Source organism: Lepisosteus oculatus, chromosome 13 (genome assembly GCF_040954835.1).
Source record: "Lepisosteus oculatus isolate fLepOcu1 chromosome 13, fLepOcu1.hap2, whole genome shotgun sequence".
Taxonomy (NCBI): Eukaryota; Metazoa; Chordata; class Actinopteri; order Semionotiformes; family Lepisosteidae; genus Lepisosteus; species Lepisosteus oculatus.
Window position 1 is genome coordinate 18,195,257 of NC_090708.1, and position 18,960 is coordinate 18,214,216.

Consider the following 18,960-nt stretch of genomic DNA (forward strand, 5'->3'; position numbering starts at 1 on the left):
AGACCCAATTATAAATATGCTTCAATGTCTTTTGCAGGTAAATGTTGAAGACACTGTCGAAATGCTACCAAAATCAAGAAGAGCTCTTACAATTCAGGAAATTGCAGCACTGGCCCGGTCATCACTACATGGTAAATTCCTTCCCTTCTTTAAACATGTGTTTGAGAAGATACATCTCAACTATAGTCTCTGTGACTCCTGTTTTTTTTACTTTCATTCTAACAGAGCTCTCACCTGTTTGTTGTGAATTTAAAATACTTTTCAGTACCTAAAAGGTAGATGATTTTGAGCTTTAAATGTTTAACATGTACCTTGCATATTAAGTAACTGTCAGCTCACTATAAACAATAAAGACACCAGTGACATGAACCAGTTGTGTTAGTCTTGGGGTTGTTACCAAAGTATTCCTTGCAGGGTGGCTATTGCAGGGTGGCTATTGGCATACAGTCACCATACTAGAACGTATTTTCAAATTGTATTCAGCTTCACGCACATCACCTTCTGTGTCAATGTGGCAGGCTTTTGATACATCCATTGAATAAATATTACATTTTTTGTAGTACCCAGCATCTCTTTACTTATTTTACTTACTACAGTCTTAGAGAGTGTACATTTTTATGTTCATTTTACACCATTCTAGGTTTTTAAAACATTTAGTCAATGAACAGTTCCATAAATAGTTTAAGCGTTTATTATGGATATTTCCCCCTTATAATTAGGGTACTGACTTCAGTGTGCCCAGCTGGTCTATGCATCCCTCTTAATATTAAGGTGAAAAATAAGAGGAAATTTAATTTAAGGTCTGGCAAATGACCAAATATGTGCAGTAGAGCTTCTACCTGGACTGCGGTAGAATAAATACATGAAACAATTAAAGAGGGGAATGCATATATATTAATTTGCCCATCAATTTTGCATCCTTGCACACTAATCTGGTTTTAATATCTTGGTTTTATTGGCTACAGCAATATCTTTTCAAATAAGGAAATATGAAAATGCTACACATGTGCTGTAAAGCTCCCTCTTAATGCTTGTCATACATTAAAAAAACCCAGCACTCAAAGTGTTTATGTTTTCTTTCTGAACAATGAGCACATGGTTGTACTTAACCATGAAAATAAATTTCATTCAAAAAAAGAGAAGAATATAGCAAAGGGGCCAATTTGTTTTGTAAAGAACAATTCCAAAAGATGAATTAAAATTAAATTAAAATACACGCACAGTAAGTCTTTCTGATGTGGCAAAGGGACTAGCAGCTGCTTGAGTGCAGTCAGTTAACAGTGGGATGTATTCCATCTGCAGAAGTTATTTGATTAGAAATTGTGAAGGTAGATCACAGGGACGTTTGTATCAGCAATACAGAAGGACGTGAATCCATTTCAAACACAACACATTTAGTCTTCAATGTTATGCAAAACTCAAACCAACCTGCCAGCCAGCCTGAGAGCTCTGAAATAAATGTGAGAGGCGTGACCTGTGGACTCACTGTCTGGTTAGTAAGTTCCCTGAATAAATTATTGAATATTGCTCCTAATTCACTGCCTCTGACAGGCTCTCCTGACTGTGCCAGTGCTGCCCTTTGTCTGGTCTGAAATCTTTGTTGTTTTGCCTACCGACACTGCAGTTAGACTTTAGATGAGAGGCTGCAAATTACCTTAATTCATTCCTCGTGCTCTATGATGTACAGTATGAGCAAAACCGCTTTTACATCAAGACTGATTTCCCTGACTCTCAGAATCGGAGAAAGACCGGACAGGGTCAGTACTGTGTTGGGAGACCTTTATGGAAAACCAGGTTGCTGCTGTAAGTGATGTCAGTGGACCAGAAGATGGCTCTCTTCCCTCTGGACTAGGATCTCAATTTCAATGCCCCGGTGTCGTGACCAGGGACACTGAGATTATTATTATCTTTTGCAAAATATGTTGGAAGACTATCAAACACTTCAGGCTCTGTGACTTTTCTGACAAAACTCCTCATAACATGGACAGTTGTCCGCTCTCCACCTGTATCAAATATCCTGATTTGTTTTCACACACTAGATCAGATGTGTGGAAATCACACACAACAGTCAAACACCATCTTGGGCTGCTAGTAGTGTTATAGCCAGGTTGCTCCTTAGAAAAAATCGCTACAAACAATTACCTATTAATCATGTATGCAACTATGATGAATGCTAAATGTTTATTTATGTATATACATATTTGTACAAGAAAATACATTTTGGAGTCTTTGTTCTCAGGAATTCTAGAGCATAGCTGAGTGGGTGTTGCAATGTATATGGTGAGATGGCATGTCTTATATAATCAGAGAGACCCTTTGAATGACATGATATGAGTGGATATGATAACCCACTTTCCCCCAGTCCCTAGTGAAGTCAGGTCTGGAAATTATGGTTACCGCAGAAGGTGTAAAATAAACATAAATATTGATCTCGATGAACTATTTTGACATGTACCTGTTTTTCTAATTGATTTTTAACAGGAAATGTATCATACTAATTTGTTGATTGATGTTTTTGTCATATCTCATGTTTTGTCTTTTCAGTACCTAGAATCTAATGTGACAGTGAGAGTAAGAAGTGGTGAAATACAGATTTGCAGAAAATACAGATTTAGGTTTAATTTAAAGCAAATGTAGATTGCCTTGCCTGCAAAGACTTAAAAATTATTTAATTAATCATATCAGGCATGTGCAAAGTGTCATTTGTAATTCCAGTGCAAAATAAATACTTTACATCAAATGAAAATTTATTGATTTTATATGAATTATATTAGGTTAATAGCTGGGGCTATTCCAAACCTATCTGTGTGGAGTTTGTATGTTCTCCCCATGTTCATGTGGGTTTCCTCTGGGTGCTGTGGTGTCCTCCCACAGTCCAAAGACATACTTGTAGGTTAATTGGCTTACAGGAAAATTGGCCCTGGTGTGAGTGTGCGCATGTCTTCTGTGTTTGTGGTTGTGTCTGCCCTGCCATGGACTGTCACCTAGAGTATACCCTGCCTTGCACTTCTTGTTTGCTGGATCAGGCTTTGACTCCGCAGTGACCCTACATAGAAAAAAGTATTTAGAAAATGGACGGATAAGAACTGTTTTAATACTTAATTTCTTTAATACAGTACAAAATAACAATGTTCAGATACCTCGTGTCTTAGGACAGCTTTCTCTTGTGGACCCTGGCTAATATGGGACATTGCTGCTGCGTGACCCAGACTAACAGTAACCCTCCCCCCCTGGAGCTGTTTCACATCAATAACTACTAATCTTTAAGCTCAATGCTCTTTGCTCAAGGGAATCACAGTTTCTCATTGCATATGTGCAAAATGTGCAATGAAGGGAATCTTTTGTTCTTGGATATTGAAACTACCATGAATGTTTGCAGAAAAGCAATACTTTTCTGTACTGATATATAAACTATGGACTAAAGATGACAGTTTTGGAATCTGTAACTCAAGGTCTTGGGTTCTCACTCAAAAGGGGCTAGGAGAACTTTTATTTTAACTTTACCTTAGAATATCATTTAGATGCCATGCCAGGCTAATAAGTCAGTACTAAGGTGTGATTTGCAGCAGTTATTTGTTTTTTAAATGGATATATTTTGTCACATTACAATGAGAAACTGTCCAGTACGAGTACACATAGTTGTTAAACTATCCTTAAAAAGATCAGTAAAAAGGAGAAGGTAATGCAGTAGTGCTGGATTGATTTGTGATTTTTGATACACCTAAGACTAATGTAGCCTGGTCCTGGAGGTGACATTTCCACAGGTTTTATTGGTCTTTTTAAATTAACAAACAGACTTGGAGAAAGGATAAAAAAGGTGATTAGCCCTTCATGTAATTAAAAGTGCTGATAGAGCAAACCCCAGAAGACTCTGCAACACACCTTGGGCGCTGCAGTTGTCCGCTGTTGATCTAAAGTGGTTTCCCTGAAGGGAACGCAGATAATAAGGCAGAACTCTAGCATTCAGCCCTGTTTGAAGCTGACTAGAGCTGACACTGCACTGCCTCCCTGACATTATTCAGTGGATCATACATACAAAGCCACAGCAAAGTTGTAGTAAAGCATGACGTGATGGTAAAAGCACATGATACTGTAGTAAAGTGTGATGCAAACTACAGGAACCAATGGGTGAGCAAAATAAAATTAAAAGAAGTGTCACATTTTAAAATTTAAATTGAGCTTGCCCATTTTTTCCTGAAGTATGGCTTTGGCTCCTCTGCATGCAGGGATCTCCCAGGTGGTGAAGGACCATGTGACGAAGCCCACGGCGATGGCACAGGGCAGGGTCGCCCACCTGATTGAGTGGAAGGGCTGGTGCAAGCCCACTGACTCCCCAGCCGCATTGGAGTCCGACTTCAACTCCTACTCTGACCTCACAGAGGGAGAGCAGGAGGCACGATTTGCCGCAGGTACTGTACTTGATCCTCTTGTCTCCAAACCTAGCAGCTAACCATAATCCACTCAGGAACTGGGCTAGAGGGCCTGCTACAGTGCTTGTACCTCTGTGGGCCGGTCTGAGAGACTTACACCTCTTTTATTTCCCATTACAATTGTTGTCATATATTATTTTTAGAGTTGTGGTAGACAAGCAGGACTTCCAATTCCTGATCCTTGGATATTCTACCCCTGCATCTTCTTTATTTTTATCCCCAGTGAACCCTCAGGCAATTAATTGACTAATGAATTAGATAATAACTAAGTGCCCTTGAGCTCTTAAAAAAATATGGAACGGGTTTCACGTTTCTTTGGAAAATAATCTAGGTATATAGCAGGCACCAACCTTTCAAGAACACACAAACAATTTCAACTGTCTAATGGACAAACGTTAATAATTCAGTTAGGGGCTCAATTAAGAAATTAAGAACTCAGTTTGGAATGAAAGGTAGAAGACACTGGGGTCACAGGGAAGACTGGGAAGTCCTTATGTAGGAAGATGAGCCTTCTGTTCTCTAAAATTCACACTCATTTGGTCAGAGGATTTTAAACTGACAACGAGTTGACATTTAGTAACTATGATATTAAATTTAATAACATAAAAATAACAAATAATAACATTCAAATAAATTCATAAAATGAATAATGAAGATAATTTTGCCTAAAAGCCATGTACTGAAAAAATTAACGTGCCATATTTCTAATGGTGAAACTCTATGTGTAGGATAATTGTTCTTTTTTAGCTATGCTCTGTGATTGCTTAGTTTCAGAGTTGGGATTCACAATGAATGCTGATTGTAGTGCTAATGAACACATGAGTGGTGAAATAAGCTGACATGCTTAAGCTTTTGTTTGAATTAATGGCAACCTCTAAAACAGAGTCCACATCAGGCCTTTTGCTGCAGACGAACAGTAAAATAAAACACCTGAAAGTCTTCTTGTAGTGTATCCAGAGGTATTACCTTCTAATAGTTCTGTGCTGTTACAATGTCTCCTTTTTCACCTCTGCTCTGGTCTCAGCTCACCCTGTACATGGAAAGCAAATGCAACGCAGGTCCCCAAAGCCAACAGGCATAGCAGCTTTACCAGTACATGGCTGTACTACTTTCCTTCCATTTACCACACCTGCAGTTTCTGTCCTGACAAGGCAGAAGAACACATTTACTTTACAGTGCAGCACACCCGGGACATGTAAAGTTTATGGGATTTGCACACACTGCCTGTGGAGCACTAAGGTATCTTTACCACATGACCATGAAACAGCAAAGTAATTTTTGGTTCTTGACCCTGGCACTTAACTATTTATTCCAAAGTAATTCTGTTCTAAATCATCAAATTAATGATAATGGTCTGTTTAAGCCATTTATTGACACACCTTTATTCTGTGGTTACTTTTTGTAGTTTAATATACTCTTTGTTTCTCTGTTTAAAAGCTCACAAAACGGGATAAGAGTCAACACTGGAGAAGACACTGAGGCCGTAAATCTTACATAGGATCAAAGACGCATAGACTCCAAGTCATGTGTGATGACCATAATTCTGGAATGATGCTGGAATGTTTGGCAGTATTTTGTCATTAGATATATTCAGTTAATGCCAAAACTATGCAGCTATCATTTCCAAATCATATCTGCAATCTGTGTAAATTATTTTGAATACTTGTAGTAGTGCCAATACTGCCACTGATTGGCCCAAAACACAAGAAAGGAGCACACATGAATATTGGCCTTTGACTTTAAACATTAAGAAAACACTGCCTCCAGAAGTTAACCCATAAATGGAAATAGGTTCACATCTCATGATTCATATCTAAATGCGTACTTTGTACAGAAGGAATGTTGGAAGATCTGATCCCACCATTTTTTGAAGGATTCCCAGAATTCTGTTCCAACAACATGAATACACAGGTCATTTCAGGCACCCGCAATCTCTTCTCTTAAGGCATGCTTTCTGTTATCAGTCCTAAATGCATTACTATACCCATATCATAAAAATAACATCTTGAATTAAGAGAGAGTACTTCTCATGGCTGGAGGTCTGCCATTTGACAATTCTTTGCTTTTATTGTAGCTGAGATCTCAGTTATTTAGTGGATGCTTTATTTGAAATACAGTTTTGCTTAAAGAGATTCTTTTGTTTTCCATTTGGAACCTCAATATTCAAGACATCTATATTTTTTAGTTTGCCTGCAGTGTGCATTTTTATGAGTTACCAAGTGTTTGCCTAAGCAATTGAAAACTGAGCTATGACATGTTGATGCTGGCGTCATGGGAACAAGCCATGGGAAGGGCAAGATCTTTCCCTACAATGTTCCTTCTAGTTCTTCCTCAGAGCCTCTGCCTGCCCCAGGCTGCTAGCAGGGAATGAGGCTGTCCCTGTGCCATCTGACAGCTCTGCGCTTCTTCCCGTCTCAGGTGTGGCAGAGCAGTTTGCTATTGCTGAAGCAAAACTGCGCGCCTGGTCATCTATAGATGGTGAGGACTCCAATGATGACTCCTACGATGAAGACTTTGGCCCTGCCAGTGAACCTTCTCAAACACTTCAAAATTCAGGTACGTCACGGTGCAGTGCTAGTCCTATATCCTTGCTTGCTGAGTGGTGGATTGCCTGAGGAGAATCACATGGATTTCCTGTGCTCATGGTAGAGAAATGTGGTCTTAACAATACAATGCAAGAACCCTGCCAGCAATTCTAGTAATATTAAACAGATTTTCTGACTGTCACTTTTGTGGAGGTTTTATTTTGCCAATCAGTGAATTTGTCAGGACCACTTTTGGCTATATGAAGCATAACAGGACTAAATATCATTACACATTATTAAATTCTTGGAGGGGAATCTCTTTAGCACCAAAAGAAAAGTAGTACAGTAGTCTGTTCAACACTGCCTGGTGTAGAAACTGCCTTCTTCAATTTGATGAGTCCTACTCACATGTCACTCAGTTGAGAGGAAGCAACCTACTGATCGATTCATTTATTCAGAAGACAGGACAGCTATGAGTGACTCACACAGCCTCCTGTTCAAAGTTCAAAGGAGGTCCTGCCACTAGGGGTCTCTGGGGTCAGATCAACACTGTCTCACTATCTTGATGTGGTTGAAACGTCCTTAACAAGGATTCAGTTTTATCACCAAAAAGCTTATATCTTGAGTAGAATAGGCTAAGAGCCCCTTTATTCCTGTGGTTGGCTTGGAGAGTTTCTCAAAACTAGTCCTCAAGTGCTACAGCCTAGCAGGCTTTATGCTGCTTTTTATATTATTGATAGCTTTAGACCTAGGAAAGGGTTTTAACAGGGCTGACATATTTGGAATATTCTTCATCTTATTGTTTTCTCGACTGACACATTTCCTCGAAAATGAGTGCAATATACACTTTCTTGTAAGAAAAATATTCATAACTGAATAATACACTTTTTATTGCACAAGGTTTTAATAGGAGAATGAGACACCGTTTCAGATTGATGCCTTTTTTTTCCTGAGTATCACAAACCTTTGAGTGAAACCAGAACAAGGGAGAGACTTTCCTGGTTATCGCTAGAAAAGTTTTAAAAAATTTAAGCAATTCTGAAAGAAAGCATCTGGATCTGAAATGTGCTGCCAAAGGCTGGCTTACAGGAAACTATACAAGCTATAACTTTAACTAAACTATTTAACTAATAAAAGAGCAAGTGGCTCTGGCTGACTAGAGGAGCAGAGCGCTGGACTACAAAGCTACTTGTGTTCTGTTGGTCTCTGTTTGTTCAACAATACCAATGACTTATCCAGCAGCAGTGACCCTATTGACTTCCTTTCTTTTTTGTTCAGTGTGAAGGATGATGCATATTAGACGTGCCCAGCTCCAGTCCACTCAATACTGACCCTAACCCGAGCCCTTTTTGCTTACACCTCCTCACGGAAGTTATTTTGTAGGTGGAAAACACCCCCAGCCTCTCATCCTCCCTGTCCTTTGAAAGACAGAGCCTACAGTCACTGGCATGCAGTATATACCCACTGCAGATTGCAATAGCCTTTGGACTTGGAACAAGAGCAGTTTTTGTTCAGTAACCCTCTCTCTCCAGGTTTTTGCCTAATTCCTGGATTTTAATCTTTGGATGTTTATCCTGGTGGCCTTATTCTCGGTCTCTCTCCGCATCGCTCTTGGAGAGACCTGTCATTGCTGGGGATGGGAGCTCTCTAGGGAGCGCTGATGCTCAGTGTATTTGTAGTGTTAGGAAATCATCGCTGGGATTTCGCTGGGTTCCCATGTCCCACTGCCCTACTTTCCTACCTTCTGCAAACGATTTCCTGGAGTGGCTCAATTTGATGTTCCCATCTTTTATTCTGGAAATTTAATTCAATTACCCTTAACCAGATGAGCACAGGAGGAGAGCTCATCAGTCCCGTAGAGTTTGTGCTGACAAAGTCGAAAGGATTTTCACAACATTCGCCTATTTTTTTTAATCACTGTGGGATATGAAGCTGCAGCATTAATATTGACCAATTTTCTTTTCTCTGTTCATTGCAACTGAATGTTTCTGAAGTGCAGTTGATGTATCAGTTTTCATTTAGACACCAGTTAGAATCAGACTTTAAATCAGAATATCCCAGGGCAGTTTACTCCCTTTCCTCATCACTCTTTTCACCTACAGAGCATGAAGTCTTAATTATGCTCCCTAAATTAATACAGGATGAAGACAATTCTGTTTATAGTAATACCCTAGTACTGCATTAACTGGGGCTTTACTGAATGTACAACACATATAATTCAGTGGTCTGCTTTAGATTTTAATAAATGCAAGAGAGTGAGATGGATATGAAGAGTCTGCTTGGCTTAGCTCACCTGCCTGAGGGAATTGGCAGCCTCATCATTCTTTCTAGTAAACCCATCTCGATACTGGGGTACTGAACCAGGGATATGCTGCAGGGGTTTAGGTGTGGTGGGAGGGGTACAAGAGAAGTGTACTATGTACTATGACTCAGGTCTGAGATTTATATGCTCAGGCAAATGGAATTGTGGGAGTTAAGAACCTAAACGTCTGCTTAAATTTCTATTGTAACTATGTCATAATTCTATTTCTGATAAAATATAGTGATTTCTGAATCATTCAACTCTCTGAGCTTACAACCATTTATTTGGCTTTTCATGGAAACAACATGATTGTTGGCCATCATCTCCATTCCCTCTTCCTGACCATTGCCAATCCAGTTCTCCTGGACTGAGGAGAACCATAGTGGTAAATACATGCAGATGTCATAGGTTCTGTGTCCACATATCCCTTCGTCCCATTCCGGAGAGTTTTGAACACACTCTTCAAAGTGCTAGCAATGAATTGTTTACTGCCCTTGTTGGACATCTTTTGTATATTTTCTCTGTTCTCATTAAATTACTGACTCTTTTGGCAATGCTGCATTCTTCTAAAAGGTGACAAATTAATGCAGGACCTATTGACTCCTTTGATCTTTAAGGCATCTAAAATATTCCATGTATATGGTACTTAATGCTTTCTGATGTATAGTATAAAGAGTTGAATACTGTCCTGGAAACAATTAACCCTTCTTACACTCCTTGGAATTATGAAGTACCTGTCCTGCTCCTTCCATATGTTCATTTTGAGTGACTTTTTGATTTTTTTTCCTTTAAGCAGTGGTTAAATTAGTTGATTTAGTGAAAGCTTGTGATGCTTTTGGCCTCAGGCCATGTTGACTGACAGAAGCTGAATTGCAGGATAGGCTGTAGACTGCGATGAAGTGTCACCAAAACAGTGATAAATGAAGAATCTTTATGGAAATGTTCTAAATAAAGGTTTTTGCTGATGCAACAGCAACATTTGTATGTATTTGGTCAAGGATTTCTGGGACTAAATAGGCCATTAGAAGCGACTGGGTTAGGGGACATTCCCAGAATGTTTGATGCATGTTTGTTGGATTGGGACGCAGCAGTTTTCTACTTTTGTTGTTGCCGTTACTTTGCCTTGATTTGTTGTTAGCCTTGAATTCTGCAGGGACCTGGTTCTGTTTTGTACTACCTGTTTCATCAATGACTTTGCCTGATCTTTTCCAGACACCGTCTCCTCCTACCCCAGCTACCTTCGGGACTTTCTGCACAGCCACGTGTGCCAGCAGCGGAGCTCACGGCAGGGCTCCAGTGAGCAGGAGAACAGCGACACCTCACCCACTGTCTCACCCGACACCCTCTGCTCCAGCCTGTGTAGCCTGGAGGATCACCCCCTGCTGAAGGACCTGGGCTCCTCTCCTGTGGACCTGGCTGCCAAGATCCTGGGGGCACTGCAGGGTGGCGAGGAGCTGCTCTCCCGGTTGCAGCGGGGCAGAGAAAGTGCCTTCCGGAGCCTGGGACACCTGGTCTGCGAGGACTCCTCCTACTCTGTCTCCTACACCGAGTCCTGCTTCTCTCCAGAGGATGAGGAAGACCTAGCCTGCAAGGACTATGACTCGGTGTGCAAGGATGAGTGCGACTATCCTGGTCGGAGGAAGGTGTCAGATGTGGCCTCCTCAGGAGTGGTATCCCTGGATGAAGAGGAGGAGGAGGAGGAGCAGGAGGAGGGGGAGGAGGGGAACCAGTGACTGTCCTCTTCATTTTTCGTTTGGTTTCCTCTCCTTTCCTTCACCTTTCGGAAAACGTTTTTGGCATGCTTTACTGAAATGCCCTTTCCCTCCCTGCTTGTGCACCTTCCTCTCCTTACCCATTCCTCCGTCAACCTGCCTGTTCCCCATTTCCTCCCTCCCCTTCCCCATCTATCGTTTGCCTGGTTCGATATATCTATACATTTTTATTTGTCTTGACGCGTCCAAACAATCTCTCTCTCTTCTTTGGGTTCCGATTCACTTTGCAATGCCTTTAGCACAAACTAATTGCCTGGGGGTTTGATGCAAAGGTTTGAGCACTTCACAGATTAAAAAAAAGAAAAAAATCTTCTGCATGACGTGTTAAGTGCTGAACTGAACTTGTGGGCTGATTTGTTCTAAAGCACGGTTTGTAGCTCCAGCTGTTCTTGTCCTCTTTTTGGTCAAACCTCCCATTCCTTACCTTTTTCAAGAGCATCTACCGTCTGAACGTCATGACACTGCAACCCAACCTCTCCTTGCCTAAAAAAATCTATAGCATCAGATCGGCATGGCTTTTTTTGCTGGGTATGCCAAAACATTAACCTTTGACTAAAGATTATAAGCAAATGCTGGAATGTTCTTAAACTGACAAAATTATGTCTTTTTAAAATATTTCTCAAAAACAAATGAAGAAAAGGTTATGCTTTTATTGTACTTAGTTTTATATCATTCAACATGTTGTTGTTCTTGTTATTATGAAGACTAATGGTGATACTGATGATTATGATCATTATAGCCAGAGGGGTTGAAAGCTGTTCTTTTTTTTTTGATTTTTCAAGTTCTCACCGGGACAAAAAAACTGAAAAGGAAACGCTTGCAATGGTCTTAAAAGAAGTTTTGCTTGACAACACCAGGGAAAGGTTTGGCTGAAAAACCAAGAAAGCATAAACACTAGTTTTCAGTGATGCAGTAAAAGCAAAAGTGCATTACGTCTCAGATTTTCTATATTTTTGTAAGCTCTGTCATGCTTTCTCTTGTGCGGCGTTGCTGTCCTAGTGGTTTGCACGAAGCTAATGTTGCCGTAGATATCTCCTTTTGTTGTTATTCCTGTGCGATATGGTCTACAGGAAAAGCAAACTTAAAAAAAAACATAAAACAGTTAAGAGGATACTGTGATATTGTTTGTTCTTGTCACTGTCAAGTCCCTATTGAATGAATTGATTTATTTTATTGTATAAAAAGTCGTTCTCCTTCCTAACTTCTTTGCAGTCAGTATGTCAAAGTACTTCAACCAAGACATGTCTCTCTCCTCTCTTGGCTCTCTCTCCGGGTTCCTCCTCTCTAACTGCACTGTTTGTCAACCTTGGCTGAACAGAAGTACTGTAACTTTTTGAACAATAGAAACCAGATTGTGGGTATAAACGACTGCAAACACCGACGTTTTTAGACTGAACAGTCTTTACAAAAAGTAAAAATGTAAAACAGTTTTGTTTCAGAGACTATATAAAAAGGAAGCAAGAGGATTTTGTTGCAGAAACTGTCTTAACTCAGGGAGTGCAACTAAGAGCTCCTGTCAGTGGGTTCACATTGGATAAGTCTTGTTAATTTGTAATAGTTTGTGTTGCTTTTTAAGAAACATTGCAACTTGATTACAGCCAAGCTGGACACAATCTGAGCCACAGGTTTCACAGCTGTACATATAAATGGCAACTGGGAACAGTTTCCAAGTTCTCTGTATCAAGCAAGCACAGATACTGCATTCCCCTAAACCCATGAGCAAGATCAAAGGGGCCACAATTGTTCCTGTGTGTGTAAGGCATGACCTGAAGAACCTTGGACTGTGATCGGTCAAGGAACTCCAAAGAAAACAATGACCGATACTGAGAGTTCTGTCCCACAATAACTCGGATACTCAGCAAGCTTAATGCCAAGAGAAAGATCTGTCTCTGTTGCCCTTAACCTACTCAAGGTCTGAGGCCCTTCAAACCTCTGAAATAACACTAAAACTCCGACAGCAGTCCCTGTACCTGGAAACCGAAGGAAGGAGGACTTTTAAACTTGGAAACAGTCTGATTTTCACTATCAAAAGCATGTTTCTGGGTAGATCAGACTGCTGTGAAAAGAAATGGAGCACTATGGTTGAAGGTTACGGTAAATTTCAATCAAGGTGGACAGGCAATGGAAAAAGTCTGAGGCAGATTTATATTCCCTTTAAAAAACATCATACTGAAATATTGCATAACATAATTTAACATAACATAATTTTGTAGTAACCTATAATGACAAAGAGTGCTCTGCCCATACTTGTGTAGTACTACTTTCTGTGACAGAGGGGAGAGAGACCTCAGGGTGCCTGTAAGGGCTGTACCACACCCAAAAAACTGCAAGGGGGGCTTTTGATAAAGTTGGTTATCAGGATTGGGAAAGTAAATGTGGATTCTCTGGTCTTTGGTTGTCCATCAGAGGAGAGGGCATGGGTCTCTTTCTCATACCAGCCTGACAGATTGACAGGTGCAAAACTGAGCTGCAGTGAGCTGTAAGCATGGCTGTCTTGATGAGCATGTGGCTCATAACGCTGTAACTCTGATATGCAAGACTTGTTAATGTTAGTATGTAGAATTCGAACCCTAACGTCAGGGCACATCACAAGACCTACAGCATGAACATGACACATTCCACAATTGAATGGGCATTACTATCAAAGAATCATGTTCTTTGATTCTCATACTGGACAAAATGAATATGGGGTAGAGAGGCGAGACAGTCTTTGCTTCTTCTATTTTTTGTAACAGATAAAAATGATATTTTTCTAGACTTCAGAGAGGTCAGATGAGAAAGTTAAAGTGAGGGTCAATAACTCAGGTACAAGTAGAATGTTGTGCCTTCATCTCCTTTCCTATTACTGATCACTAAAGCTTTTTTAACTTTCCAACCTCTGATTTATTTTGCTGAGTCCATTGTAAAGAATTCTTCTCTCTCCATCTTGATCATAATGCCTGGGTTGCCAAAGGGTCCAGTGTCACTCTGTTTGAAACCAAAGAGATTGATTTTCCTGCAACGATCTGAGTTTGGGTTGACAATTGTTGGTGAGTTGTGAACAATTTGCAAAGATTCACAACAGCTGTTATCTCTAACTTACTCTTCTTATCTGTGAGCTGAGTAAACTTTTGCTGCAGGTCTGAACCCTATGGATTTATTCATGTATGGCCTGTCATTAAAACTGCCACTTGCACCCTGTCACATGACAGGGCAAAGCTAGCCTGTTTATTTGTAAAGAAAGACCATTTAGAATTACCTGTGGTGACAAGCAATTTAATTGCAATTATAAAAATCATCAAGGAACAGTAAATTATGCATTAGACAATTAGAATGAAGTCTTTCTCAGTGTAACTGCCATAGTAATTGAATGTTGTCCAAGAAAAGAGGACTTGAATGTGAAACTTAAGACACCTTAGGTGCCTGAGCTTCAAACCTGCTCATTTGTGATATTTTAAAATATTGAGCTTTCTTTAACAAAGGCCAAGATTTCCATTTGTGGTGTATGTCTGAGTATAGACAGAGAGTTCTACACAGAAACACACTAACTATTTTTAGCAGAAAAAGCCTTTATCGATTTGCTAGTATACTTAAATGTGCTATAATGTTTTGTAACAACTACAGCTTGTTATTTTCTAGAAATGTGTATTTATAATTGTATGTTACATTCTGAAGAAAGCTGTAGCTTTGCATATTGTCTTAATTGTACCTGTTGGTGAGCTAATAAATTCATAAGAAGTGCCAATGGCAAAAAACTCAATCGAACACTTTAGCAAAGAACGCTCATTACGGTTAGTAAATTAGGGAATGATCTTGACTGCCAATACATCCATCTGCAGTTATAGAGTAAAGAAACAGAGGAAATAGGCACCACAGTGGCAACACTGTGTTTCATTATATTTTAAAGTGAGGAATAACCTATGCTTGTTCCTTCACAGCCTGCACAGTGATACAGCTCCCAACTCCATCCTCTCTCTATATAACATATATTGTATGTGCTATATACAATTTATTATGTATGATCACGATTTCTATTACCCAAACAAATGCAGTGTCACATCTTCTAAATTACATTTTCCTCAATCACACAGAAAAGATCTGCTTAGTGTTTTTTAACTGGAAATGCATTATGAGCTCTTGGTGGAGTAAATAATTCTAACACTCTAGTCAGTTGAGGTGAATATGTGACCCCTGCTGCAAAGGTCAGAGAGGCAATCCTGCATGCTTCCATCCTCATTATCTGACTGTTCAGATCAGCCATCCTAGGCTCTTTATTTCTTATTATTAGTTTTTGCTTTTTTCCCCCATTCTCTGTGAGCAGAGATTTTCCTGCCCTGCCTGCAGAGATGGTAAAACGCAAAGATTAATTTACTTCTCGCTGTCTGAAGCATTCCACAGTGGCCCCAGACACTTAGATTATGTAGTCACTTGCACTTCAGCATATTAACTGTTCATGGCAGACAGCAGTGTCTTTCAACTGGCTTGTCAAGCACTGCAACTCCACTCTCACTCATGAAATGCCATGAAATGACATTCTTTTCGTATCTTTATGATGGAGTGCCTTAGTTCCTTAGTAGGCGCAGCCCACAGTGTGTGTGTGTGAGTTGCTATAAAAAGAAATGACTTTTCTAAGGGGAAGAATCTATTTTCAACATGGTGTTACCACCTCACCCCCCCACCTTTTTATCTCAAAATGTCTCCAAAATGGGTAGGAAGATCAAACTACGATAGCAAGTCTGACTATGTGGGCTCTGACATGACAGTAGATAGCATTCTACCATTAGTCTCAGAATGCCCTTGTACAAATTTTAATGTACAAATGAGCAGTTTTGGCACAGAACACAACTGCAGGGAAGCCTGCACATCCTCTTCTGATAGCTTTGCATTGTGCACCACGCAGTGCCTGCTATCATGCAGGAGTCTGAAATTGATACTATGGGTGTGGAAGTATTCTGGGAAATTTGAGCAGTCCCAGTACTGTTGACGGTTTCTCATTTTTTATGTCAGGGCTCTGTAATTAAGGTTTGGTAAAATGGTGTTCAGTTTCTGGGCGAATGCAATAATTCATTTGCTTGAACTCACCTGGATTCACCTTATGTCACCCCTGCTATTTGCTTTAGCCCCCCCAAATCCTAACAGATTCCAGCTAAATTCTTTGTATTCTGAACAGCTCTGCATGTGCTTTTGTTTCTGGTGCTGCCAATATTCCCTACACAGTGTATTCTTCATTATACATGTGCTAGCAAGCCCCTAGACATGTAATCCAAAAGGGCTGAAGATTTTAATTTACTGTAAATGCATAGGCATATTACAAAAAAGACAGTCAAGTCACGTTTAACCCCTGTTAACCTTTCCTGTGGTTGCGTTCTTTAATTAATACTTCTTGCCTCTGAAATGTAGTGGTTGCAGTTCAGTCAAGCACTGCTCAGCAAGTCTTCACAAGAGATTTCACAAAAGGAATGAAGAAACGATAAGGACTTTCTAGGATGTCTCCCTACCGGGGAGTAGGGGAAGGTTTCTTTGAAGCAGAGGTGACAAATATTTGACTGCAAGGGCCACAAGGCATTTCTCAGATATACTGCAGCTGTACCATTAACCACATTACAGTACATGAACATGAGTAAAAATGGATTATGACTTTCAGCCAGTGTTGGATAATTCAGCCAAAACAGCCATGATCTAAATTAAGTCATACTGTGACTGTGAATACCTTAAATGCTTCAAAAGTTGTGCAGGTCACCCCTCTTATAATGGCCCTCATGAAATATGCATGAGGAGAGACAAAACCCAAGAACTAAATGTATTCGAAAAGTGTTGAGTGTTTAGTCGTTGTCTTAACCTCCTTAGCTGAGAATCAACCACCTCCCCCATGCAGAGTGAGGAGTGACTCAGGGGATGCAGCAGAGGTTGAGATGGGGCCCAAGAGGGGTGCAAAAGATGAAGAAATGTGAGGAGAGAATGTTCATGTCTAGTTTCACAATGGCAACCTCTAAAACAGAGTCCACATCAGGCCTTTCCTAAATATATTTAGGAAAGGATTATGAGTTAGGGTCAATGAGAGAACTTGAATTTGGCTGCTGTCATCCCTCCTGAACTTTTGTTGCAAACTTGCGTATCAACAAAACTACCTGCAAAAAACTTCAAAAGGTTTTTAAAAAATGAAAGGCAAAATTTGTGGTTGTGCTCACCATGGAGAGATGAACTTGACAGTGGCTCAGGCAGGATTCTGCACATGTAATTTGGTTCTTTCTCTTCCCATTTTGATTCATTTGAATTAACTCATTAAAAATCCTAGAAACCTCAAACCCCATGTGAACTCTCTGAGGTTTATCTCCCAAAGTCGGGCAGATCTCTTACCAAGGAAAGTTCACCACTGACTTCCACTAGGGCTGAATTAGGGCTAAAACTACACACTTCCTCTGATATCATTTCATTCATTTTGCGGTTTATATCTGATATAACTTCTTGTGGGTTTGACTTTCGCTGACTGAGAGAATCCAGTTTACTTTCCTTGTTATGAACACGATCTTTGTTATTTTTAATGACTGTAAGGCTTAACATTTTCTTGCGTTGAAACTGCATCAACATAAAAACATTTTTATCTTCTGAAGATGTTTTGTATGTGATGTTTTTCCCCAACCGTCTCTGCTTGGTTTGGGCTTTCTTTACATTGATCTGGGGGACTGTAATGCTGGTCTCATGGCTTCTTTGGGAAATCTGTTCCTCTCTGTTTTTTGTAGACATCTTCTAAATGATGAGTGTAATGGTGGCAGATCTGTCACAGGTGTTTTCCCCCCCCAAGAACAGTATGCTTTCCTCCCTCAACCCACTGCTTCTGTTACTAGAAGAAGGTGGGTAAACTGTGAAGAAACTCCATCTTCAGGCAATGATAAGACACAAAGATGAACCAGACTGATAAACATCATGGAAACATTTTTGTGCTTTACCACTGCAATTCGTCAGTGATACAATGAAGATGGATCTCAAACCATTTATCTGTCATTTTAGTCCTCAGCTAGGTTTCAGGCTGTGCATGCATGAGCAGCTCATGGTCCTTGCACTGCCTTATGTCTGCCTCACAAGCAACAGCTGTGCTGGGACTCTCATTATATTCACGTGGAAATGGTTTCTATTCTCATATGACACGCAGCTGCACAGGAGAACAATGCAGAAGAATGCTACAACTCGCATAAAAACCTGTGCAGCGGACTAAATCCAAGATCCTAGAAAGGCTGATACCAGATGAAAGATTCTTTCATCGACAGCATGAAGGTGAAGAAGTCCTCAAGTTTGTGATTTAAAACACCTTACCGGACGCTGTCAGTTGATGCCCAAGATGTTTTGCATCAAAATGCATTCCAAACTGGTGGTTAGAAAGATTCAGTAATATTGATTACTATCATATTTTGAATATTTTTCAAGTGGAAAACAGTCTTTTTTATGAATCTTTGCAGATTTGAGATCCTGACTTTTGCTGAGGAGGCCACTGTGAACTGCTTTTCTTACATGCTCACTGTTTTCTACAGTTAACGTTCCTCTCTCGTTCCCCCTTTCTTTTTATTCCTTGTACTTTATTTCTATGAAGTTTCCTCTGTTGCAGCATCTGCCATGGTTTACTGTTATGAATAAAAGACGTTCATGTTATTTGCAACTTCTCTGTGATGTGTTTCCCTTTTTGTTCTCCTTCTACAGGGGTGAGTGCTTGGTTGTGACTAGTACCTGAAGAATAAAAAGTCAAACTGATCTGATCATAAGAAAATTCTGATCGGATTCAGAAAAAAAAACTACTGGTCCAGCAGACACCCCAGAGTAATATAATTAGATTTTTTTTAACATGACAGAAAACACACCTGGGCTGCCTTTCCATCTAAACTGCAGCATGAAGTGTGCTGCCAGTTACATATCCCTGCCAACAGGCTCTGAAATTTCTCTTCAGATAACAGTTCTTGGAT

At 40.0% G+C, this 18,960-nt stretch overlaps 1 protein-coding gene across 5 annotated transcripts in view; it reads left to right on the forward strand.

Moving 5' to 3' along the window:
- fam131ab (family with sequence similarity 131 member Ab) overlaps positions 1–18,659 on the forward strand; it is a 34,109-nt gene extending 15,450 nt beyond the window's left edge. For all 5 annotated transcript variants that reach the window (XM_015361436.2, XM_069197479.1, XM_015361437.2 and 2 more), the window contains 4 exons: positions 38–131; positions 4,227–4,409; positions 6,849–6,986; positions 10,470–18,659. In XM_015361436.2, coding sequence (XP_015216922.1) covers positions 62–131; positions 4,227–4,409; positions 6,849–6,986; positions 10,470–10,990 — 912 coding nt within the window. In that variant the 5' untranslated portion in view covers positions 38–61 and the 3' untranslated portion in view covers positions 10,991–18,659. The remainder of the gene's footprint in view (positions 1–37; positions 132–4,226; positions 4,410–6,848; positions 6,987–10,469) is intronic.
- Positions 18,660–18,960: the final 301 nt, after the last annotated feature.